The sequence below is a fragment of the Rhipicephalus microplus genome, chromosome X (assembly GCF_043290135.1).
Source record: "Rhipicephalus microplus isolate Deutch F79 chromosome X, USDA_Rmic, whole genome shotgun sequence".
In the NCBI taxonomy this organism is placed as follows: Eukaryota; Metazoa; Arthropoda; class Arachnida; order Ixodida; family Ixodidae; genus Rhipicephalus; species Rhipicephalus microplus.
This window is the reverse complement of record NC_134710.1, coordinates 221908546-221934676: the sequence shown is the minus strand read 5'-3', so window position 1 is coordinate 221934676 and position 26131 is coordinate 221908546. Positions and strand designations below refer to the sequence as shown.

The 26131-nt window shown below is 46.0% G+C and overlaps 1 protein-coding gene across 1 annotated transcript; it reads left to right on the top strand.

The window, feature by feature from the left end:
* Nucleotides 1-958: 958 nt before the first annotated feature.
* LOC119187539 (stearoyl-CoA desaturase 5) lies at nucleotides 959-13689 on the top strand. The gene is made up of 5 exons (XM_037435680.2): nucleotides 959-1098; nucleotides 1978-2152; nucleotides 8107-8237; nucleotides 9814-10019; nucleotides 12838-13689. The coding sequence occupies exons 2-5, from the start codon at nucleotides 1987-1989 to the stop codon at nucleotides 13286-13288; spliced, it is 954 nt and encodes a 317-aa protein (XP_037291577.1). The 5' UTR covers nucleotides 959-1098; nucleotides 1978-1986; the 3' UTR covers nucleotides 13289-13689.
* Nucleotides 13690-26131: the final 12442 nt, after the last annotated feature.

Sequence of the window (26131 nt, the reverse complement as noted above, 5' to 3'; positions counted from 1 at the left end):
TGATGCACAAAATAGTTAAGGATTTGGTGATTGTACCTCCACCCTTCATTCACCGCCCCAACTCGTGAGGTCGTTGTGTGCCCGCCGTCCAATGAACATGTTTCCCAGCATTTCACAGCTCCAGGTAGCAAATGTATGATATGCGAGAATAGGTCAAAGTGAAACACATGTCTCTCTGCAGCTTTCCGTTCAGCACATTCAGCTCGCAGCTACCTATGAAAAATGAACATAAAAATGAAATCTTTTATCAGTGCTTGGTGCTTCTGCGCGTAAAGCAAAAACCACGATAAGGACGGCGGCTAAAGACCATCGCTGTATATTGATGGCAGCCACGAATATCCTGAATGCAACAGACCCTCGAGATTTGCCAAGCTCCGGTGTTCGAAGGCAATAAATAAGTAGGTGCTTCTGCGAGCGCTTATTGTAGCACGTATGCGAGTACTTCCTACCATCCTTTTTGAAAGTGCGCGCCCGTAGTTGCCTCCTTGCCTACCTTCCCCTCGGAGCCCGGAGGAGCGAAGCGCAGAGAAAGCGACCGCGTCCCAAAGGGGCGAGAAGGAGCGCATCATCTGATCTGCTCACGCCACGGGCGTCACGCCACCCTTTACTGCCAGCCGGTGTTTGTAGCGGCTTCTTGTCCGCGCTGGTGTGTGAACGACAAGCTGTGTCGAACACTAACTTGGTTCTGCATGTGTTTGGAAGCCCAGCTTCACTCGGTCACCCATAAAGCACGGGTTGTCGTGTATATTTTGTGCACCGCACGGCCAACAGCCGCCGGTTGGCTTCGTCTGCTCGACGGCATCAACGGCGTGCTCGCTCGTGGCTGTTCCCGCCCGTTGCACGTCAGGAGATGGTGAGAGAAGGCCACGTTGCTTCCGGCGCGCCACAGCCAATCATAGGACCGAGCAACGAAGCCACGTTGGCCACGTGACCAGCAGCTTCCTCCAGCCGGCACAGGCTGTCGTCTGTGAACGCGTGATTTTATCCGCTCGCTCTCTGGATTCCCGCCAGCAGCGCGCACGTCTCCTCTTATAACTGCGGTGGCAGCACGTTGGCAGCCGTCACATTGGATACTCTGCGTGGCTGGATTAACCACAGGCGAGTGTTCCCTTCTTTGCGTTCGACTGAAGGGGACGTGCCGGTATGAGACCGGCAGCTTTGAACGACGGGGCAAATTTCGATGAATGCGCCGGTGCAACTTCCCCTCTCGGACTGGCCAGACAGTTTTTTTTTCTCCCCATCCTTGGTGTCTAAGATAGAGCATAGTATTATTCGGACGAACGAAGCCTTCATAGTTTTTCCTTTTTTTTTTTTGCTGATATCACGAATTGCGAGTTCTTTCGATTCAAAAAGCCTCGCATTTCTACTTTCCGTGAGTTGGGGTGATGCAACTCAGGCTGCTAACTTCGCGTCCTTCTAGATGATTATGTGCGAAGTTTTAATCTGATTTTTATTTGTGTACTGAGGCCACTGGCGGAATCATCTTAGATCTCATTTTCTCATTTTAAGTCCCTTTTGGACACCAACGTCGTTGCAAATCGTTTTACTTAGCGAGCTGCAGCATCTCATGCACAGCTGTTCCTCTTGCTGAAGTCAGCACGTGGGCTTTTCCGCAGAACGGCCAAATCATGCGGAGCAGCCTTCGTAAAAATTATCAGAGTTATTTCCGCGCGTCATTTCTCTTTTTCGGCGCTTAGCCGTTGCCGCTATTCCGTTCAATATGTATTTGTAGATACAGACGAATAGATGGGCTCGCAGCTGAACACATCACCTTTCAGCACTCAAACTCTGGACTCAGATTTTTTTTTTTTTTTTTTTTGTCGTGCAACCCACTGTTACAGAGGGAATGTAACTCGCCGGACATGTGCCTTGACCGCTCTAAGTCGTGCAAGCGGATTATGGGTCTTCAAGTGCCATCTCGCGTCCCCTCGACGTCGCGCTGCTAAACTGAAGACTTGCCGTTTTTAACGCACGCAGAAGCGGGCCATGTCGACAGTGACGGAGACCGTGACGCAGGAGGTACCGGCCCCCAAGCCGCACAAGATGGAGATTGTATGGCGCAATGTGATCCTCATGGGTAGCCTGCACCTGATCTCCATCTACGGCTTCTACTTGATCTTCTTCGTCGTCCAATGGAAGACCGTGCTCGCCGGTAAGGCCCTCTGCGCGCATCATTCAATCTACCTTGGCGCGTGGTGCAGCGATTTTCTGGCCACGCCGCATCACGAGCCAGCTCAGTGTGCTTTATTTTGGCTTTCTTAGCATCCGCACTTTCTGGAACGGGATAATTTCGCTTGTCACATGTACGAATGTGGGTGTTAAAGTGACCCGTCGATATACAGCTCTCTGAGAAAATGTTTTGCTAGTATGGGGCGGCGAAAAGCGGAGCCTTAATGTGAACGCAACAGCGAGACAAAAAAAAAAAGTGTGCAGTGCCATTGTGTGTCGCCTGCTTCTATTCTGTTGTATGTAGCTCCTCGTGCAGCAATAACCAACTTGCTCACGCATGTACGTTAATTCTGTTTCTAAGGCGGAACATGCTCGCTCAAAGCTTTCGGACGTCTCAATGGCGAGTTATATAAACGCAATAAAAATATCGAGACATTTTGTTTTTGCTTTCTCCTAAGCATAAGAATTTTCTTGTTCTTGCGAGTAGCTCCTATGATGCGCAGCTTTTCAAAGCGTGAGCTTTCGTTTTGAACGTTCGTTTCGGGATCTTTTTAACTGCTCTCGAAGGTCGCTATTCTTCTGCACCATCTCTGACACAGAAGCTACAATGCGCATTTTCGCTGAGCGAGGGTCAGAGCGTGCAACCTTCTCTCTATTCTAGTTGTTAATCTCTCTTCGGTCGCGACGGGATTAATGGCGAGTGAATTTCTCCAAAGTGATGGGCTTCTTTGCGTACCTGACTGTTCCTTGGAAGCCCATCGCCGTCAAGAAAAATCAATGCTATCTTGCTCCATCGCGACCGATGGTACGCCGTGTTACAGCCGTATTAGTTTACGCGTTCAAGTAAGTGCGAAATGCGGGAACCTCAAAACCACTGAACCTGCCCACACAAAATGTGTTGCACTTGGAGACATTTAGTCTCGTAATTGCATTTAAAAATGTCAGCTTTATTACAAAATAATAATAATTTGGACCTATCACATTGGCATCAATAAAATCACTACCAACCCCCCCCCCCCCCAAAAAAAAAACGGGCAGTGTAACTTTTCTAACAGCGACTGACATATTGTTTAAAGCGCAATAGATTGAGTTGTTCCGCTTTAGTTGAAGCCATCATCTCACTAATGTGCAGTTTAAGTGAAATCGTGTCGTGGGTCTTTGGGAAAGTGTTCTTCACAACATATATATAAAGTTTTTTAAGGCCCTGAACAATATATCGCATCCGACTGCTGTACACGCCCCGAAGGACCGATAGTTTTCGTCATACCATAGTCGTCCCGGTGGGATTACACATTCGCTTTTGTGTGTGTGTGTGTGTGTGTGTTGTCGCGCGAAGGCGCTTTCAGTGCGTTTGCTGACTTGCAAAGTATGCGCTCCCTAAACTGGCGCCCAACACAAAGAGGAAAAATTATATCTACCATTCTTTCGTATTATATCTTTTTAACTAGGCCACTAATTTTATTTGCACGTAGGCCACATTTTTCCTTCACAAACATCTCGAATATCAGAAATAAATACACGCAATTGAATAAAAAAACAATGCAACGCGGTGTAAACTGATAGCACAGCTCTGTGAACTGTGCCCAGTGACATGCCAAGAGTTTATTACTTAATGATGTACACAGATTGGAAGTACCGTGAATTTTTAACACACTGTCTTTGTAATGCTTGTTGTAGATATATACGTGTATATAAAACATCCCCAATTCATTGTTAAAAAAAGATGAATGAGTGAGCGTAGGCCTTACGAAACCCTGATCATCGATTGGCTCGGAGGCAACAGATGGTTACGTTGAAAGGCAAGTTTGCATGAGCCGAGAAATGTGCTTGGGATTTACTACGTTTTGTTTTCCAAAAGCCTGTCTATATGCCATAAGCTGAGTATCCTATCTTCTGAAAATCAAATACCTGTGCTTGTGCGTACATGAGATAGCAAAAAAAATGTATCAACATTTTAACAAGCACTTTGGAATAAGGTATCATATCTTTCCTCTTCCGGACATACGAAACTTCAATGCGTGGATGAGAAATGTCTATACAGGTATTGTACACGACGTGAAGCTGATAGACTAGTTTTAATGCGGATGTGGTTGATTGGTTTGTGGTTAATGGGATTCGGTGTCCCACCTGACTCGCATGCCACCAGAGACTAATCTGCTCCGGCTATGAGAGACGCTGTAGGGGAGGGTCCAGGATAATTTTGACCACTTGTGCGCTGAAATCCATGGACATCTAGCATTTCAGCTCCACTGAAATGCGACCGGTATGGAATTCAGATACGTGAACGAGCACACCGGTAATGCAGTGAAAAAAAGAGGAAAATACTTGAAATTTAACAGGTCAAATTTCTTTTTTTTTTAAGTTCGCAAAACTGAAGCTAAACATAAGCGGTATATAAAGTATACTATGCTGCGGTGCATTGAACTCGTAGCCATTGTCAGACCGACACTATATCTCAGCTGTCGCGGTGGTTGTAGTTAATTGAGCGACGTTTCCACTTGGTATTTACGATGATGATAACGTCGCCTAACAGGAAGAGAACAGATCGATCACTGAGCGGGGGCATCGCCACCTGCAGAGCAGCACGTACATTTCCTCCTTGGGCCGATGTCTCCGCAAGCCCTCGATTTGATGACCGTTCCGAAGGAGAGCATTGACACCGTCGTGAAGCATGTCGTAAGCTACCGACAGCTGCACTGGGTAAATTAATATTATTTTTATGGAGGCGATTTAACGTTCCAAATAACAAACCACGTGCCTTGTGCAAGAAGATCGTCACTCTTAACTGGTGGATCGACAATTTTCTCCTTTGGCGATTTCATAAAGTCCGGTTATGTGCCTTGCGCCGGGTGCTGCGTTGCTTCGCGGCAATTCAGCAGCGTTAGATCGAATTTTTTGCTTATCTTTGTAACAGCAGGGGAAAGAACGATCAATGATAAGCTCCAAATATGGAAGCTGCTCGTGCTGGAGGCTACAGTCCTTCCCGAGTGTAACTTCTGTCCCTTGAACGCTACCTCTTTTTCTCGCTTCTGAGACCTTGCTCTGTTATACCGGAGTGTCGTGGCACTAGGGCTGGGAAGTCCCGCGAAGGGCTTTACCGCCAGAGATATAACTGCATCTTATGTGTCGATTAAGATCTCCGTTGGCTGCGAAACCGCCTTATCTGATCTGGGCCATCGCCGGCACAGAATTATGTCAGACCTTCAACCTTGAAAAGCTGTCCTTGAGACGACCTCCGAAGGTTCGAGAGTTTATCAATGATACGACGCCTAGCTTCGTGTCGGACTGGCTGAGAATCGCATTCAGGCCGGCTCTCCGAACGTCCGCTTGAGTCTTGCAGCTGCGTTACGTGTATTCAATCAGATATGACGCGAGGACGTGGAGCTTATTCATTGGAAGCATTTTCGCGCATGGCCAGCAGTGTAGCCGACGAAGCGAGGATCTGTACAGAACAACGTATTGTCCGGAATCAGAGAGATACGATTAGAGATGCTTCGTAATAGAAACACTGACTTGTAGCGATGAGATACGGCGTCGGTCACGTCCAGGTCTTTCTTCGCCTGAGCAATTAGCCTATACATTTGTTGGGGAATGCAGGCTATTGGGGCATCGCCATGTAGCGTAAAGTGGAATGGCGATAATAAAAAGAAAGCACCCCTTCGGATTTTTAGAATCTGCATTCCAGGCCACAACTTCTTCGGCCTGGACTTATGTGCGTGTTAAACTTAGATTTATGTGCACGTTAAAAACCCCGAGTGGTCTAAATTTCCGGAGCCCTGCACTATACGGTGTCTCTCATAATTATATGGTGGTTTCGGAACGTTGAGCCCCAACAATTATTACTGTCAGGCGACAACTTATTACATTACCCTGCTCTCGGTTCCTGATCACTGGTCCTATACATATGCACGGTTATATGCTTAGACGACTCGCCTTAGCTAACATGCGCAGTGTAGTGCGAAGGCTGCACTTAATTCTTATGTCAAAACAGCTTCCTGCCTCAGCTGACGACGTCGCTTTTCATTGTGGAACAATGGAGAATGACCATTCCTTTTTTCCTCAATGGATTTATCTCTGCACATGTACGCACGCGACCACTGCAGGTTTCACAAAAGGAGAAAATCGGTTATCACCACTGAACGGTATACTTGGCTGTGAGAGGGCCACTGGTTTCAAGATATAGGAACAAAGCTCCACTATAGCTAGAACGGATTGTATGTTGTTTACTTATGAAGTATGTTGTGTGAGGAGCCTGAAGTTGCAGAAAAAAAATTCTTACTTGGCACTATGCTTACATTACTCACAAATGACATTTTCACCGAATTTAATCAGTGCGCCATTTCATCCGATCAGCGTGGCGTCTGGGCGCCCCCTAGCGCACCGCTACGATATGTCGAAGATGGCAAACGTTTCAACACGGAGGGGGCACTGAAATAGTCAAGGTCTACGCATAAAAGAAGGGTTTGTATATGAATAAAATACTGCACCGAGTGCCACAGTTCGAGCGTTTTTTTTTTGCGCATTTCGAAACAGTATTGCTCCAAATGACGTGATTTTATGAGCACAGCCGTTTTTAGCACACTCACGGCACTTACCGACAGTGCGGAGTTTAGGCCGTTCGAGCATGCCCGCACTTTGTTTCAAGAAAGACATTAATTCAATATAATTAGCAAAGAGGAAACCGGGCGGAGCAAATGTCTGCAAATTTCGCACGACAGCCTACAACATCCTAGATCCTAATTCGCGCCAAGCAATACAGAAGCCGACTGGTGTCGACAATGGTGGATTCGATTTTGTGCCAAAGCCTATGTTGATTTCTCGCTGGCAGCTACTTACGTATAGCCATCGGCGTCATAGCGGGCATTTCGATTTTCGAAGCCTTGGAAGTGGCAGACGGTGTCGCGGACGCATCGCGCTGCGTAGCGGGCTGATTTTATTCAACCAAAACATTCCAGTAGATTGCGGTATCAGTTCGTGGAACGAAGGTGTCCTCACAGTGCAACATACGGGATAGTCCCGTGGAAGCCAGCATGAATAACAATGGAGTTTAACAACTCTTGTAACGTTGGTTGCAGTTAGTGCTGGCGGGTGCATGTGCGTGTCATGTACAACATAACCAAAATGGTTGCCCCTGGTTGGTTCGAAATCCTGTTAACAGTATTTGTCAGTATTTCTTTCTCTCCATCTAATGTTGTTTGCGACTAGTGTAGGAGACATCAAGCTACGTAACTTCGAGTGAATCTCACAACGTTCACAAAAGCAGTGTTGTTGCACGTATTCTAAAAGATCGACGTGGACGTAGAAAAAAGTGGTGCGAAGATGAACCATGCAGGTGAAATTTAGTAAAAGTGGCCTGCTTGTTTGAGACGAGAGAGCGTCAATTAAAATGGGAAAAGCGAACTTACAGGGGGAAATGGGTCATAACGTGGTCGCACTTGTATAATATAATTCAGGGCCACGTTAGGATATTCCCATGTGAGAGGTCGAAGTTCACTTTGAGAGCTCCACTGCAGCATTTTTTGTAGTATATTGGGCCCCATGAATAAATAATAACCTTCAGTGTGGGTTCGGCAGCTTTGTAATCAAGGATCTAAACGTGGGCGCAAGCCAAGTTGTCTGACCCATTGTCTTCGCTGTTTTCTTTTTTTTTTTCGTTATATATCTCGGCTGATCCTGTCGCTGTTCTTCTCAGTGAGTGTGTGTGTCTTTAATGCATGCAGGATGTATTTTCCGTAATATTTGTCAAGTCACACGCTTTCATGTGTTTCGACAAGTTTTGCATTGCTGGAAGCGTCTTTCTCTATGTATATTTTTTCTACGTGTGGCTACTGCCGCGGCGCATATTATAAACACACGAAGCCTATCAAGCTTGCTTCCCTAATAGTCATATTAAAGAACAACGTGAGCACTAACTTCCGTGGTCTCGACTTGTTCCAGCGTACATCCTGTACACATTGTCCGGCATCGGAGTAACAGCTGGTTCCCACCGCCTGTGGTCTCACAAGTCATACAAAGCTAAACTGCCGTACCGCATCATGATGATGATCTTACAGACCATGGCATTCCAGGTGAGTGAACGGCATCTGCTCGAATCTTATTCGAAAGATAGCCTGTGTGGGATATGTGAATGGCGTATGTATGAGCACCTGATCGAACGTGCAGTCGGCGCGTGCCTGAAATCACGCTGAAAATACGCGACAGTTGATTATGTGCCGAGGTACTGCTTTGTCGCACAGGGTAAAAATTTCGTTGTTGCAATCGTGTGCTCTATAGGCCCCTTCTGGATATAAGAACGAACCTTGAAACGCGCGTACGGATGTTGCAGTTTAATGTGCAAATTTGTATGCAAATAAACTTTTAGAATCACATTCGACGACGAGACTGAGAATGACTGACGCACGCGTTGTGGCAATTGATGAAAGCCGTCTCCGATGTCAGGCCGCGTTTTCTGGCATTGAATGCAAGCGCTTCGAGGCGGACAAATGTCTCTTGGAAATCGAGTAGTTGCGTGCGTGACGTTATAGCGTACAAGGCACGCTGGCTAAGCCGTCACGTTTAAAGCCTAGCTTATCCGGTCCGATGTAACGTTCGCAGCGTCTGAGCGCGAGCGCCGGTTACATCTATGAGAAACAAAAAAAACTCCCAAGCATTTCCCCGAGGGTGAACATGGTTAAGCGCGAATACACGGGGAGATGCTATGAGGGGTATTTATTAATTCGCACTATTATATTTATTACTCACACTATGGTGCCTTTATGGTGTAATGGTTCCTGGGAATCGCAATTTGATCACATGGGGGAGTTTACGTTAACTCACTGGCGAATGCCAACGGATTTTAACTTTACTCCCCCTCAAGACCCGCTCTCGACGGGAGACTGAGAGAGAAGGCGGGCGCGCGAGAGAGAGGGGTGCGCGCGCAGCTGCAGCGAGCGAGGAGAGCGGAGGAGCGAGCGAAGGGGGGGGGGGGGGGTATAAGGCGCGTTACTGACACCGATATCAGCGTCGCGTCCGTGGCTTATTCGGTAGAGCGTCGCGCTGCGGCCCGCCAAGTCCTCTTTCTTTTAAAGATAGAGAGAAGACTGCGGACGCCGCCGACGGCGGTGGATGGTTTAGGGTCGCTTATAAAGTGTATTCACACTTAAAAAAAAATGGCGCGCTGCTGTGGTGCCAGCGACGTCACCAGCGGCGCTTTAGGCCTCTTTACCCCATATTGTGCGCACAGGCTGTCAGGTTCTGAAACGGTACCAGGCGTCTCAAAGAGCTGAAATTCAGGAGGAAAGAAATTCTCCAGTAAGTCAATCAGAGTTGTAGAAGACGCGCTAAGCATCTGAACGCGCTTGTTTGCCCGAGGTCATTGTTCATATGGTGTTCGATTACGCCCAATAAGGCATGTGCCTATGATGTAGAGCACGGATTAACTGTACTGCAGGCTCAGGGCTCTAAATTAGTTGTCGAAACATATATTACTTACTATTATTTACTGACATATTATTACGTCGTGGTGTAGGAGACTAGAGAACGACTACCGACCGACCAATGGCAATTGAGCAAACGGTATACAGGCGATGATACCCTCGCTTTAAAAAAATTCGCTGGTTGGGCTAAAGAAGCCAATTCTGTACTGGATTCCTTTTTCAATCGCAGAACGATATCTATGATTGGGCGAGAGATCACCGGATGCACCATAAGTACTCCGAAACAACTGCTGACCCCCACGATGCAACGCGAGGCTTCTTCTTCTCGCACGTTGGCTGGCTTCTGGTTCGCAAGCACCCAGACGTGCGCGCCAAGGGCAAGAACATCGACATGAGCGATTTGTTGGCTGACCCAGTGGTTCGTTTCCAGAGGAAGTGAGTATATCTAAGCATATATACTATATGAAGCACACTGGCGGATACAGGTCAGGGCTCTACGACTCGGGTTTACCCTATTAGCTCTTACAGGACATGAATGAGTCCAGTCCACGTGAGTCTCAAACGTCAATTTCACGAAGCATTTGAGCTGCAGGCTAACTTACCAGCTTTTAAAGACATTTGCTGAATTGCACTAAATGGCCTTGCAATGCCGGTGACAATAAAAAAAAACTATTCATGCAAGCCTTACTCATTTGCGATAGCCCACCTTTGCCAGTGCCAAGTGCTGCTATAGAATCTGTATGTGCAGCAAAGGTGCACAAATTTTCTTTCTTTATTGCAGTGACGCTTATATAGACACTCTCGACGGGTTTTTCCCCATCCACATCGCCGTTTTGTTCTGTATGAAGTCCAAATTGATAACATCTCTTCGAACATTGTGTGTTCTACCCGCGGGTGCAATGGCGCGAACGAGAGCCACGAACGCAGCTGGAGCAGCGATCAAACGAGCTGGCACATCTCCGTCGCTCGGAGGGCGATGCGATAACATCATCCCGCGTGCCTGGCCTGCCGTCAAACGGAGAGGAAACGCCTCTCCCGTTCTTGAACGCGCTAGAAGGGACGGGTGTATGTGTCGCTGGAGCAGCAACTGTGAACTTTGCATCAGCGGATGGCTCGTATACCCTTCTATGTGCTGCGCTCCCAACGCGACGATGCTGCGAAATCCTCCCTCCCTCCCTTTTGCCGCGGTGTTTTATAGAGTTACGCGAAACTGGATCTAAAAGAGTTAGCTGCCAGCCTTACTTTGTATAACATTACAATTTGTTGCTATCACATTCACTGGTTCGCGCTTGCGGTGAAACTGTGATTTTTACCCCCGATGTGTCCCATATGCAAGAAATGTGCAGCAGGTGCACGGCTTACGGGTCTACCAACGCAGACAGAGATACTGTCAACGTTTAGGACCTATCTAGGGTAAACCAATTACCATAACAAAAATATTGTTTTCTTTAAATTGGTTATGATACAACAAATGGTACAAGTGAAGGTTGTGGTAACGAGCTTCTGGGAATTATTACAAAACGATCGCTCTCAAATCTTGCCCTGTAAAAGTTTGCTGTCTATAGACTGCTGGGTATGCACGATGAATGCTGTTTTGGGTTCGAGCGTGCTAGTTTTCTCTTTCATTCTTCCTTTCTGCATTTTTTCTTCCGCTTCTTTTGTACAGGGTAGCGAATCGAGGGCAACCTTGTTATCCTCTTTTCCATTACTCGGCCTTTCTCTCCATCTGGTTGATTGATAGTGATTGAGTTTATAGAAGGTTTTATCCTGTCATGCCAGTGATGGGAACACTTTTTTACAAATCAGAACGCTTACAGACTTACGCTCGCTATTTGCGTATGCGCAATTCAAATGCCACTCAGAAAACTAGGCAGTTTTCAGCCTTGCAGCTTTGTCGATGTGCTTCTTCAACTGCACATACGACGGTGCGAGGCAAATTATAGAATAGGGACTCGGTTATGAAGTTCTTTCATATATAACAGCTTGAGTCACCGCCTAGAGGGGACCGCTAAACGTTAGTTTAAAAACAATTTAGCCAAAGTATGGTAACTTCCCCAGCGTGAGTTTCGCTGTTCGATTAAAGTACAAACTGGTGTAGCTAAAATTCTGCAGTCAGGTAAAGTTTAGGAAGAGAGGAGAAGCTCTGTCCAGAATACAGAAGCACCTTCAACAACTAAAGAAATAATCTCGCTCAAGAAATGTGCTTCCCAACGCGCATTTTCAGTTGTAAACGAAAAACCGTATACTAACATCTTGTTTACTGGTTTGGTACAGCTCTTATGATGACCATGTCACAGCGTATGCTGAATTGCGAGAGGAAAATAACCCCGTGCCTTCTGCCACGCTCCGCATGATCGACGTGTCGTGCGACGTTGGGGTCACCGGTCGAGCGACCCATGTCTAGGGTGGCACCCAGTTGTTAATGAAGACTTGTGTCAATCCACCGTTGCGATAGAAATCACGCTGCCTTCTGAAGTCGTAAACGACTACGGTTACGAGGTAAAAAGTAGTAGAAACCTCATTTTACTCGCTCGATCAGGCCCAGCAAGCCGGAAAGGCCAGCGCGGCCCTGTACTAGGGGACCCACGCACTCTAGGAACTAGCTGTAGTCATCAAAAAGATTAGTGGCAATGGAAGGACCACATGATGAGGTGAGGGAATAAGATGAGTAAAGTAGGAGAGGAAACGAAGCGATTGGACGAGAAAAGGGTTATAGTTTGATATGGCTATGGGAGGTCTTCATCGTGTAGTGGACGTTTCATACAATGAAGACAATAATGAAGTTGAAGCATGGGATTCTTTGCAGCAAAATATTTGTAGACACGGCATAGCGACGGTTCATAAAATGCACTTACGCTTAGTTTTATCATTTCGATCTATTCTATATTCGTCATCTTGTATTTTTTTTAACGGAGACGCTTCAGTAATGTCTTATTGGGTTGTCAACGTATGTTGCCAACAGTATCATATACCCAGAAGTACGATTGCCCTCTCTTTTGCGTGAATTTTGTTTATTAACTTTCAAAACATTTCTAAACATGCGTGAATATCCTACAAAGTTACAAATCATTTTCATGTCTCATTCAACATTATTTTCTTTAGTACTGGCCCCAGTTTCATATTTAATAGGTGGTGTGCGCACAGGCACTCGTTAGCTTTTAGACTGCCTTGTCAAGCTTCGTAACCCGCCAGGCTCTGCAATGGCTAGTGGCCTTTTTTTTACTTAATGGCGCGTGTTTCTGTCTCTTCGTAGGTATTACCTGCCTATGATGGTTCTCATCTGCTTCGTCCTCCCGGCTTTGTTGCCATGGTGGCTATGGGGCGAGACGCTGTGGAATGCCTACGTAGTCTGCTCTTTGACTCGCTACTGCTTCACCCTCAACATGACTTGGCTGGTAAACAGCGCAGCTCACATGTGGGGCAACCGACCGTACGACAGGCACATCAGTCCGCGGCAAAACCTGGTGACCATCGTTGGCGCCCACGGCGAAGGCTTCCACAACTATCATCACACATTCCCGTACGACTACCGCACCAGCGAGCTCGGTTGCAGAATAAACACGACCACGTGGTTCATTGACTTCTTCGCCTGGCTCGGCCAGGTCTACGATCGCAAGGAGGTGCCCACGAGTGTGGTGGAGCGACGCATGGAGCGCACAGGCGACGGCACCCGAGGCCTGACCGCGGGCACGCGCAGCTACTGACCGCCCCCGGCCTCGACCACCCGTGGGCCCTCTCCTCTGTTCCTCGTTTGGGTGGGCGTGCTCCGACAAGTCAACTTCCGCGTCTGTCGTATGGAACTTTGTGATTGGTAGTTCATGCTGCAGTTCGAGGACGTCGGTCAGCTCATGTAGACCTCCTCGTTGGTATAGGAGCTGCAGGTGGAAACATTCCCATTATTATGCCAAGAGAGGGCAACTTGGACGGCAGCCATGTTGTGCCTGAACTGTCTGCCCCGCATCGGTGACCGTCCGATTCAGGCCCCAGTAGATGTATGGAAATCAACGCTGTAGTGTTTACCGTTAAGGCGTAGATAAAGTAGGCCAAATGAAATAAAGCAGCCCACTATAACCGTATTGGGTGGTGTAGCCAATTAGCGATCCAATTTTTGCCTCTTTGTGTTTCACTCAATTTCTCTTGGCGTAGGGCATCTTGGTTGCACCAGATCTGAAGATCGGTTAGGTATTCCTAACTTAAAACTCATTCATTACACAGTTTTCACAGGCACTCCTCTGGAGGAATCTGTTATGTTTCAGCCATATCAATAGTGTGTATCACCAGCTGAATGATTCAAGGTTGATTACACAAGGCGTGTTTGTATGACACAACATGTACGGATAACGTGTATGTGCAGCGAAATTAGCTGGATACCTTGTATCCAATAGCTCAAATGCCAGAATCAATTTATATCGATGATGAGCACCTGGTATTGTCTTGACCAATTTCAAGTACAACTAGCCATGTCCTCATGCCGGGCAACTACTGGACACTAGCATATGTGCACAGCAGCCACCCAAAGTCACGCTGAGTTCTTATATGTATATTCAGCAGGCAAGAAGCCTTCTCATGTTCTGTGATAGTTGTCTCGTGTATTTAAGTTGATGTTGTGTGAAATGTGACTTACCTTAATATGTATACAACAGCTGCAAGCGCAACTGAATAAAATTCCCAAGTGATAAAATTTGTGTGCCCTCCCACTTCATAACAGAACCTGTAGAAACAATGGCAAACCCTTACTACTTTGATGGCATTCCGTTTAGTTATATTTTGTGCCTGGCTAAGTAAGTCAGCAGTCACTACATACGGTTTCAAGGTTCTGTCGAAAAATAAAAACTTCAAAAACACTAGCCTTCAGCAGTGCCTCATCCTGCTTTTCACGTTGACAGGCTCAAGAGGGAGGTTTCTTTCACTTTCAAGCGGTACCGCATGTTGTGGTCGACTACCCTGTCTAAGAGCTGCGTAGAAAATGTCCCCGCACTTGCGTTGATGCCTGCTTGCAAATTGCTGGAATCACTCCTTTAAATAAAGCACTTGCCTGCAGTCTGACCAATGAAATTCAGTCATCACTGCGTTGTTTTTCAGCCAAGCATCTTAATGAATTTCGTGTACTCCGCAAAAAAAAAAAAAGAACTATTAAAGGTTCTTTGCAGTGAATATTCGCTACACTGCTGGTGTGTGCAAAGTTTGTCACTAGTAGAGGTGTCTATAAAGTGTGTCGCGTCTTGCATTCACTCGCAAAACCTTGCGATTCCTCAGTCACAGGCCTGTCACCTTGATGTCGGCTGAAACGCTTGTATAAATGTCCCTCTGCTTAAATATGTTGTCCGCTTTCTTTTGTATCTTGCGTGTACTCAGTGTTCCTTCTTGTATTTCCCGCGCAGCCATATCCGCGCGATGCTATCGGCGATGTTAATTCGCGATGCTTGAAAACATTATGTCTTCAAATTTTTGAGGAAACATAATTGCAAATTGCCAATAAAAACGGTGAAATCGAGCGAAAGATGAAGCCTCGAGTTATAGAGGAAAATGTTTTAACAATAGACTTAGTAAACTTTAAACAATACATGAAACACTTATTTTGATGCAGGCGTCTTCAACCTTCAGTACATGCCAAGGTGACCTAACAAACGATGATTAGGTGATTGTAAGGCATACCTGTGGATAACTTAGCCGCAATTTATATGAGACCTTCTATCCGCGATGGGGCAGGAGTTCACTCGTGACCACCGAGAAGTACCGCTCATGCATTTTTGACAGCTGAGATCTATAAAGCAAAAAAAAACTACATTTTACAAAACATGTTCTTGACAAGTAAGCAAGGTACCCCGTGCGTCGAGCTCATGTATGGGGCATTCTTACATTACTTAGCTGTAAAACTCATGGGTCACACATTCTGACTCAGCAGCAAGCAGTTCAGCTGGAAAGTTCTAACCGGAGAGTATTGTAACTCGCGTTCCCACGTTTATCCACCCAATTTACCCGGATGTTCTATATATAGCCGCTTCATCTAAAGTCTTTCGGATTTCGTAAGGCACTGTAGCACCACGTCTGGTATAGGGTACTGTAGCACAGTTGTGGACTGAAGCACTCCCCTCGTATAATTTATGGATAATAAGCGTTTTCTTTCTAGTATATTCTTCTTGTGTTTCTGTCATCTCCCACTACCCTTGACTGCAGCAAACGTTACAATGAAGCTTTCTCGTGTAGGGTGGCAAAGTGGATATTTCTTGCCTTTTGTATTTTTTTCTTTTAAGGGAAAAGCCTTATATATGTGTTTCCGGTCGGGTTTTACGAAACAGAAAAAAAAAAAGATACGGGAAGCGTGCCTGTTTTTTCTTTAAATATTAGCATGGAACAGCGAACCTGGTTGTTCCTCTTTGGGTGCACGTTAAACAACCTCAGGTGGTCGAAAAATCTGGAGCCCTCCACTACGGCGTTTCTCATAATCATATGGTGGTTTTCGGACGTTAAACCCCACCCATCAATCTGGTTGGTTCTCGTCTCGTAGTGCTGCAGCACGGGAATCCCAGCGCAGGTGGTCATTGTATTCAGCGTGCTTGGCCGAAGAAGCGGCTGCTAAGAGACGGCGATGGGTGAATCCTAAATAAGCGCAAAAGGCTTGTCACACTGAAAGCGTTGAAGTCGCCACCACTTAGCCATGGTGTAAGACACTGTGGCGGTTGCTATGGTGACAGCTCGGCGGTGGCTGCGCCTGGGTGCGGTGGCGGCTTGGCTATTAGAGATTTAGTTGAGCATGCGCAATGACCTAACGTACGCAAGGCGCGAGAGGGAGCAAGGGTGCGCCTGCGCTGAACCTAAGAGAGATGCGTGCGTTTGCCACACGCTAGTCTCGGCGCTACGTTGCGCCCGCTACGGCCGTTGCGTATCTTACCGGCTGCTCTCGCGAGGTCTCCAACAGCCGAGACCGAAACAGACAAGATGACTGTGACCGACACGATAACACTATGGCGGTCGCGGTAACTAGTAGGCGTGGCAACGAACGAAGCCCGTGGGAATCACGGTGTATTTAGAAGTAACCTGAAGTCAATAGGTAAACAGGTGCAGTGAATTGTCATCGCTGCTAAGCAGGAGCGCAACGTTGGACTACTGGACAACGTCATTTGCCAACAAGCAGAAACCCGATGGTGACGTGAAGCACCGCGACATATTTGTGGGTTGTGTATGGGGCGTAATGTGTGTGATTTCTTTAAACTGCGGTACTTGCTGTGCGTGTCTAACCGGAAAATGTCTGAATGATCGCTTGCAAAAGCATTCCAAGTGCTCTAAAGTAAAGCTTAGTTCTGGTCATGCATTTAGCGTGAGTGTGGATGCACTTCGGTGTTCTACGAATTTCAGGTGATTTTTCTCGCCCACGGTACCCTCATCATTCTGAAAGAAGGTATCGCGACGTGAAGAATGACACCTTGAAACGCCTCCGGCAATGCGGGCATTTTCGTATTTAGCGTTGAGCAACGCCACTTAGGTTCTTTTTTTTCGTTTGCCTCGTGACCTTAGACAATGTTTGTAGCAAACAATAAATGTTAAATTGGCAGAAAGGGACCATTTTCGCAGTCTCTGTCCCTCGTGCTGCTAGTTTACTTATAGCCTCAACTCCCCAAACCCCTACGCGTCCTTCGAAAAGATCGCCTTGTCTCATGCCCGGACTTTTGTGTTGCGTCGACGAATATCGGTTATTGCAGCTTCTTGCTTCTTCACGAGATGGCGTGAAGCAACACTCAAAGGCAGGTCTGTTGACGTTCAGGTGCAGCACACGTTTCACATGTTGCGCACGGTAAAATAATGCTGTAGAGGGCAGCCTACGTTCTAAACGTAGGGTACGCAGCGCGCAGCACGTTGCGGGCTTCACTAAACTGAAATTTTCTATTATGAGCACAGGTGGCGCGTAGCTGTGGCAACGGATAACCATTTTTTGTTGTTGTTGTTGTTGTTAACGGGCGTCTTACTGCCAGCTCTGACAGCTAATTTGTCACGTAAGCACACGATTTGCGGTTATTGTGGCGTTCGCATGACAGAAAAATAAAAAGGAAGAACGCGAGATACGCTTTAAATTCAGTCTTGCGGCACTCATGTGACCAAAAAAATAGAAAGTGGTGTTCGCGTCGTACCGAATGGCTTTTGCCTTCCAGTAGTCTTAGGCCAACGCATAGCGGACCCTGTCAGTTTTTTTCTTTCCTTTCCTTTTCTGTATAAAACTTCTCATTGCGCAATAATTCACAGGAAACAACCAACCAGCAGTCTTAACAAACCTGCAACCAAGCCAGGTTGGCTTCTTTAATCTAAGCTCGAATTGATTTACATCTGTATTACTATCTTCACATCTACTTCATAATTACTGCAGTGCACTTAAAACGTTACAATTAATGTTTCCTACACCTTCCTTGGCTTGATCTGTTGGTTTAGATTAGGGTTACGTTGAAAAAAGAAATGAGCCCTCAAGACTTCCTTCCTTCATTCACTGTAATCATAGCGAAACAGAAAATAATACACAAAAGGAAAAAAATTCGTCAAGACAGATTGATGCGTGGAAACTTGGGCAAGTTGGTCTGACATAACTGAATATACGAACAGCGCAACCTATAAGTATACTTACAGCGTAACTACGTACGCAGAAAACAAGGATAGAAGAGAACGCTGACTTTCAGCCATGATTTAAAGCGCTGGGGCATACATATATGAGTTAAAAACGAAAATGGGCATGCGTAGAAGGGAGCAGTTAATAACCACTGTGATACAATGTCAGCAAAACTCTTGTCACTTCTTGATTGAGCTGGAAACAAATACACATCTTATAAATGATCCAGACACGCAGTCTCTTTTTCCAATAGCACAACTGATGGGGAATATACAGATGTAGCGTCAAACTTACTTATGTGATAGGCCTCAATTATCTCACGCGGGGCCTGCGAGTGGCACTTGCTTATTACTTCCCAACGCTCAAAGGGGGGCACGCAGCCGCAGTCACGGCAGTCGATTCCGAGGTGTCCTTGAACCGCATTGTGCACATTATTATTATGTTCTCATATTATTATGCTCACCCTCGTACGACAAGTTGCTGGTCCCACCCCGCACAGTGATCTGAACAGGTGTGTTGCTGATGGTGTGGATGTTTTAACGCGCTGTAAGCCACCTAGCAGTGCTGTGCCCACTAAGAATGTAGTATCTTTTTTTTTTAAGCCTACTCTCTAGGTCTTTTACCGTCGGACAAAGAAGGTGCCTTTGCTGTTTTGCCTTCTGTTTTGTTTAAGAGCAAAACAACCTTGGCTATTAAGTCTGTTTTTATGCCTATGGTGATACTTCCCTTGCGAAAGATAAATTGGCAGCAAAAAAGGATTTGAAACTCTCTCAGCCTAGATAAAGTGGCAAAATTAATTGACAAATGAAAGAAGCTAAGTCTGGGAATAATTTTTACCGCTAAGACGCACAAAATTGACTGACCACTACGGGTGATCGTTTCTGAAAACGGGACTTCGCAAAAAGAGGTCGTCGTGTTTTTACATTGAGCAGCCACATTAATCAGGCCCATTTGCTTTACATATCAATACAGCCACGTCCACCTCGAAGACTGCACCATGTGCATTACGTAAGCTTCTTCCGTGTTAGAGATACAATGTGTCATTCTTCACGAAATCGCAGAGATCAGAAACAGATTTACCCAAGTTAAACGAGGCATTGAGGAGCTGGGTCTTGCCGAGGAGCACATGGAAATAGAAATTAGATTCGTGCGAATAAGGATCTCTGTATGAATGGAAATCACGTCGCCATGTTGACCATCAAGGTAATGAGCCCCGAGTTGAGTGGAAGTAGTCCTTAAAAGTGAAAACCTTGACCACAACTCACTCATTAGATAGTTTACGTTGCAGTAAAAAATGTCTTGGAATGATGCTAACATCATCTTAATACATAAGAAAGAAGAGGACAAGGACTTGAAGAATGGCAGGCCGATCAGCTTGCTCTCTGTAGTATACAAGCTATTTACAAAGGTAATTGCTAACAGAGTAAAGAAAACATTACAATTCAATTAACCAAAGGAACAAGCGGGATTTCGAACAGGCTACTCAACAATCGACCACATTCATACTAACAATCAGGTAATAGAGAAATGCTCAGAATATAACCAACCCCTATAGCCTTCATAGATTACGAGAAGGCGTTTGATTCAGTAGAAATATCAGCCGTCATGCAGACACTGCGGAATCAGGGCGTCGATGAAGTATATAAAAACATCCTGGAAGAAATCTACAGGGGATCAACTGCTACCATAGTGTTTCATAAAGAAAGCAACAGAATACCAATCAAGAAGGGTGTAAGGCAGGGGGACACAATCTCCCCAATGCTATTTACCGCATGCTTACAGGAGGTTTTCAGAAGCCCAGAATGGGAACACTTAGGGATAAGAGTAAATAGAGAGTACCTTAGTAACCTGCACTTCGCCGATGACATTGCATTGCTCAGTAAATCAGGGGACGAATTGCAGCTCATGATTACGGAGTTATACAAGGAGATCAGAAAGGTGGGTCTTAAAATTAATCTTCAGAAAACGAAAGTAATGTACAACAACCTCGGAAAAGAGCAGCGCTTCGAGATAGGTAATAGTGCACTTCAAGTTGTAAAAGAGTATGTCTGCTTAGGGTAGGTAATAACCGCGCAGCCGAACCACGAGATTGAAGTAACCAGAAGAATAAGAATGGGGTGGAGCACATTTGGCAAGCACTCTCAAATTATGACAGGTAAATTGCCACTATCCCTCAAGAGGAAGGTATACCGGGTGTTCAAAATTAAGCTTTATGATTTTTTTAAAATTAGGCGCTCGAAGGCACGTGAGAACCACTTGTGCAAATAAGTTAAGCGGCCAGGGGGACAGAAAGTTAGATGATAATTATCGCTGTCAGCAGCCCAATTAACTAAAATTTAATAATTAACTTTTTACTGGCTGCGGTAAGTTGGCATGTTTATATTGAAAAAATGTAGGCAGTGGTGTTTGTACACAGTTTCAGTTGGAAGATTTTTTCTAGCACGCCTGTGTTCCGAGATATCCGGCTCCAAAGTTTAATTGTCTTTCGCACGATTACGCATGCAAGAGGGTGAGGGTCCGCGCAAAGCTCCTCCCTAAAGTGACGCATCTGTTGCGTGTGGTGTTTAGTGTGTGAAGAGGGTGGAAGCGTAGGCATAGGTGATAGCAATTACCCTTGCCCTCTTCGGCCGTCGAAATCAAAAATCGAAGAACGCTTGCAACCAGTGTCGTAACACGCAACTGCAGAGCCTCTAACGATAGTGGCAGATACCATGCCGAGATAATGGTGCGAGCGGAGAATCTGGATGCCAGTGCGCGTGCGTAATAATCACTAGAGAAGCATGCGTGGTCGTTGCCTGGACTACGCGAATAGCGTGACTGCTGATGTCCGAGTACTGTAACTTTTATTGAAACAAGAGCAACAACTCCACCAATAATAACTGAAACAGTTTTATCCTTGCTAACGCATATTTCCTGCTGCTACATAAGCATATTTCGGTCATGCACAAATCTCATCGAAACTCTTCACCTCTCAAGACGTCAATGCCCCAAAAAGTGTTCAAAATGCCTGCCTTCGGCAGCAACGCAAAGCATGAACCGCTGTCGCGTCGACTCGATGACTCGGCGCAGTACTTCTGCAGGAATACTCGCACAGGCAGATGTTATCCTGTCCTTCATGTCATTAACATCGCTGGGCTCTGTTACGTAAACTCGATCTTTAACGTAGCCCCAAAGGAAAAAGTCGAGCGGAGAAAGGTCAGGTGATCTTGGTGGCCAAAACATCGCTCCTGCGCGCCCAATCCACTGTTGTGGAAAACGTCTGTCCAACCAGTTCTTCGCCCTGGTAGAAAAATGTGGTGGTGCTCCATCGTGCTGAAACCATACTTGGCGCAGGTCATTCAGGGAAAGACTGCAGACAAGATCATCAATGACAACACCTAATATTTCTTCTGTGTACATCTTTCCGTTCAAGTTGTCCTCAAAAAAGTGAGGTCCGATGATCCTGTCCCCGAGTATGCCGCACCACACATTCACACTCCAGCGAACTTGATGCTTGTGCTGCCTCAGCCAGTGTGGGTTTTCTTGTGCCCAATAATGGGCGTTGTGAAGATTAACACTTCCATTTCGGCAAAACCGAGCTTCATCAGTCCAAATTATTCTGTGCAAAAAGTCATTTTCTTGATCAGTTTTGATGAGGCCCCAATTGCAGAAGTCAACTCGCCTTTCAAAGTCCGCCTCATTTAGGTCCTGATGAAGGTAAACGTGATATGGATGGAACTTGTGCTTTCTTAAAACATTTGTGACTGTTCCGATGCTGCGACCGCACTGATCGGCAATCTGTCGGATGCTGAGCTCTGGCATCGAGGTTACGCACGCGACAACGTCGATTTCAAAGTCTTCATCGACGATTGCCTTCCTGGTCCGTCTCGGAAGGTGGACAGAGCCTGTTGTGCAGAAGCGTCGAAACAGGTTTGTGAAAGTGGGCCTTGTTGGAAGGGGACGGTGTGGGTGGCGAGACGCGTAAAGCTCCATTGCTAACGAAGCGTTGCCATTCATTTCAGCCATTGCAAGCACCACGTCTACTTTTACTTTGGTAGAATACCTCACGCCAGAAGCAGCCATATTAGCTCGAAAGGACTCCACGTGGATTTCCTTGGTAGACCTTCAATGCAGAGACGCTGTGCTCTAACCGGAGGCACCCTAGTGCAGGACGGTCCTGCTAACGCGTTCACAAGAAGATGTCTCAGTGTGATCTAAAGTCACGAAAAAACGTCGCGAAAAATGGTCTCCTGTTATCGCGTTCATCAGGATCATGCGTAAGGCTCATGGCGCACCGCGCTGTCACATTTTGATTTCGCCGGCCGAAGAGGGCAAGGGTAATTGCTATCACCTATGCCTACGCTTCCACCCTCTTCACACACTAAACACCACACGCAACAGATGCGTCACTTTAGGGAGGAGCTTTGCGCGGACCCTCACCCTCTTGCATGCGTAATCGTGCGAAAGACAATTAAACTTTGGAGCCGGATATCTCGGAACACAGGCGTGCTAGAAAAAATCTTCCAACTGAAACTGTGTACAAACACCACTGCCTACATTTTTTCAATATAAACATGCCAACTTACCGCAGCCAGTAAAAAGTTAATTATTAAATTTTAGTTAATTGGGCTGCTGACAGCGATAATTATCATCTAACTTTCTGTCCCCCTGGCCGCTTAACTTATTTGCACAAGTGGTTCTCACGTGCCTTCGAGCGCCTAATTTTAAAAAAATCATAAAGCTTAATTTTGAACACCCGGTATAACAGCTGTATTTTGCCGGTACTTAGCTACGGAGCAGAAACCTGGAGACTTACAAAGAGGGTTCAGCTTAAATTGAGGACGACGCAGCGAGCAATGGAAAGAAAAATGGTAGGTATAACCTTAAGAGAGAAGAAGAGCGCAGAGTGGATTAGGGAACAAACCGGGGTGAAGTATATCATGCTTGAGATCAAGAAGAGGAAATGGACATGGGCCGGGCATGTAGCGCGTAGACAGGATAACCGCTGGTCATTAAGGGTAACTGACTGGATTCTCAGAGAAGGCAAGCGGGTTAGGGGGAGACAGAGGGTTAGGTGGGCAGATGAGATTAAGAAGTTTGCGGGTATAAATTGGCAGCAGCAAGCATAAGACCGAGTTAACATGGGAGAGGCCTTCGTCCTGCAGTGGACGTAGTCAGGCTCATGATGATAATGAAAAATAAGTAAAGCGTACATTCAACCCTTCCGACGCCACATACCTTCACTTAAAGATATCGCCAATCGCAGGCAACGCATATCACAGCTACAAGTGGTTTCCCCTGCTTCACTCCGGTAGAAGTTCGCCCACCATAGTCACACCTTCCACGCACAAACTTGAGCCATATCTTATGCTCCCTAAGGCGAAAAATATTCTAGTAGTAAAGTTTATTCACGTGCAGCCAGCTTGAAAGAAGAATTCTTGCGCAAACCAAACTTTCGCTCATTATGTAGGCAGTAACGGCAGTAAGTTATAATATGAATGTGGCAAGAAATGTAAACTTGATTGTAAGAGGACATTCCATGGATGTGAATCATGATCTTTGTTTAGCGAAATATCACTTTGCCTTACCAGGTATGTTTCGAAAGAAGCAAGGACGGAGCCCCTCTTTTCCATATATATATATATATATATATATATATATATATATATATATATATATATATATATATATATATATATATATATATATGCCTGCAAATTTGGAAGATTTGCGGAGAGGTGAACGCAATGCCATTGTATATACGAACTCCTTCATGGGTGGATGATGAAGGCATATGTACGGAGCCTAACATGCAGTCTGATCAGAAATCACGGAAGCAGAGCAGTGTGATGATCCAGGGCTTTCCTGTATACGTGCATTGGGAAAATTATGGGTTATGCCGAAGGTGCAGTGAATTATCCGGACTCGCGCTGTTCATTCTTGACATACAAGTTGCGCACAGACACACACACACACACAAACGGTGACGTGAGGCTCTCACCCTCCCGCTTTTTTTTCTAGTAACATCCTGGCGATTCCTCTGACCTGGGCATTACACAAGCTTTTTCACTGGGCTCTAACATTTAACCCAACGGAGTTTATTATAAGTAATCGAAAGACGCAGCTGAAAACACAATGCATGAGTAACCGGCCAATGCGCACACTCTGCAGTAATATCCACAGCATCCGCTCTGGAAAAACAGGATGCCAGCGCAGAATTGACGCCGCCTTAGGCAGATCCGGTCACAGCGTTCACAGTCTTTTCCGATTCGATGACCATTATTAAACGATGTTGTGGCCCTTCGTCGGGTCCGAACCGCAATCGCAGTGCATGCGGGTTTTTGACCCTCGCGGCTGACACTCACGTTCATGAGCACAGCGACACGAACCTTAGTGCCCCTGTGTGATCAGGTCGAGTGCTTTCCGTTGTGCAGAACAAGCTCGACAACCAGTCTCTATCAGCACAGTAGATTACGTAGGACATTGATCCCGACAGATTTCAACACAAGATACATTCAAAGGGATGCTATACTTTCATAAAAACATTTCGGTCAAGCGAAATGGGGTGCGCTAGCTCGAGTTGTTCACCTCATTTTGTTTACTGTTAACGTTTGGCTTTTTCGCGCCTTTATTTTTTATCGAACCTGCCTATTTGGAGAGACCAGTTGAACACAGGAAGCGCAGCAGTGCCTTCACAGCCTTTTTCTGCGACATAAAGTCCTTTCGGTAGGCAGTTTCTTCCGAAAGAGTTTGATTGTCCAATTGGTCTAGTGCATTGCAGAGTGAGTCTCTGCGAGCAGTACTGTGGACATTCGCACAGAATATGCAAAGTTGTTTTGTCAATGTTACAATGGCCACATGTTCCAGTGTTGGCCATTCATATGCGGAACACGTGCGCATTGGTAAATGCGACACCCAACCATAACCTGCACAGCATAGAAGCATCTCGTCGGCGAAACCTGCGCATTACTTCACGTTGTTCCCTAGAGAATGTATGCGAACCACCGGCCGCCACACGCTATCAGAACAGGTGTTTTTTCATGATGATAGAGAGACATTAATATCAGCTTGACAAATCGGGCTCTGGACCCATTGCTTAAACTCCAATCTAGTCAAACTGAATTCCAAAGCTCCGACCCCATTTCACGTACCTGTTTTTCACTCACCTGTTTCCTAATATGTGCAATGAGCGTGCGAAAATATTTCGACAAGGCACTCATCTCTCTTCACGCTTGCGAATAGAATAGAAAACACTCACCAAATGACGTCGGTGCGTTTGGCAGCTGCCATCTCAACTGTGCTGCAAGATCCACGAACTATTTTTCGCTTGTCGAATAATTTTTGCCCCGTTTCCATAATTAACTGAAGATTAATGAAGATAAATGTTCACCCCATAGTAGAGACACACTGAAAGAGGGGGGGGGGGGAGAAAGAGACATTAACCGGGACCAAACTCTGTGTTTCCGTACACAAAGGGAAGAAAAAAAGCAAGGAAAATATTATTAAGAGGGTACCGCAAAATCGAACGTTGCACACTAGGGTCACTGACGTAATGAAAATTCCAGGCGATGTGTAACACATGGTCGCTCAGTCGGGTCGCCTTCGTGCATAGCACCAGCCCTATTTGGCCTGCTGCGGCTGAGATATGTGCCGCCGCGGAACCAAGATCACTTTCCCTTCGTCAAGGGTGTTTCGTCTGACTGCTTTAAAGCAAGTGGTTTGGAGGGCAAACCTTTCATTTAAAAAAGAGCGTAGTCGTAGTCATTTAAAAAAGCCCATGCATGGCATAGTCGTTCAATGCCTTCCTCGTCAAAATAGGCGTGAACTTTTTAAAGCAAACTGCACATTACCGTGTTATTTTATCTTGTTTCAATGTAGTGGTATGTCTGATTTTTTTGCTTCACATTGTTCATTTTGGATAACCATTGTTATTTGTTTTTCGCTGCATAACTTGTAGATGTGGAGTAGCCGATGT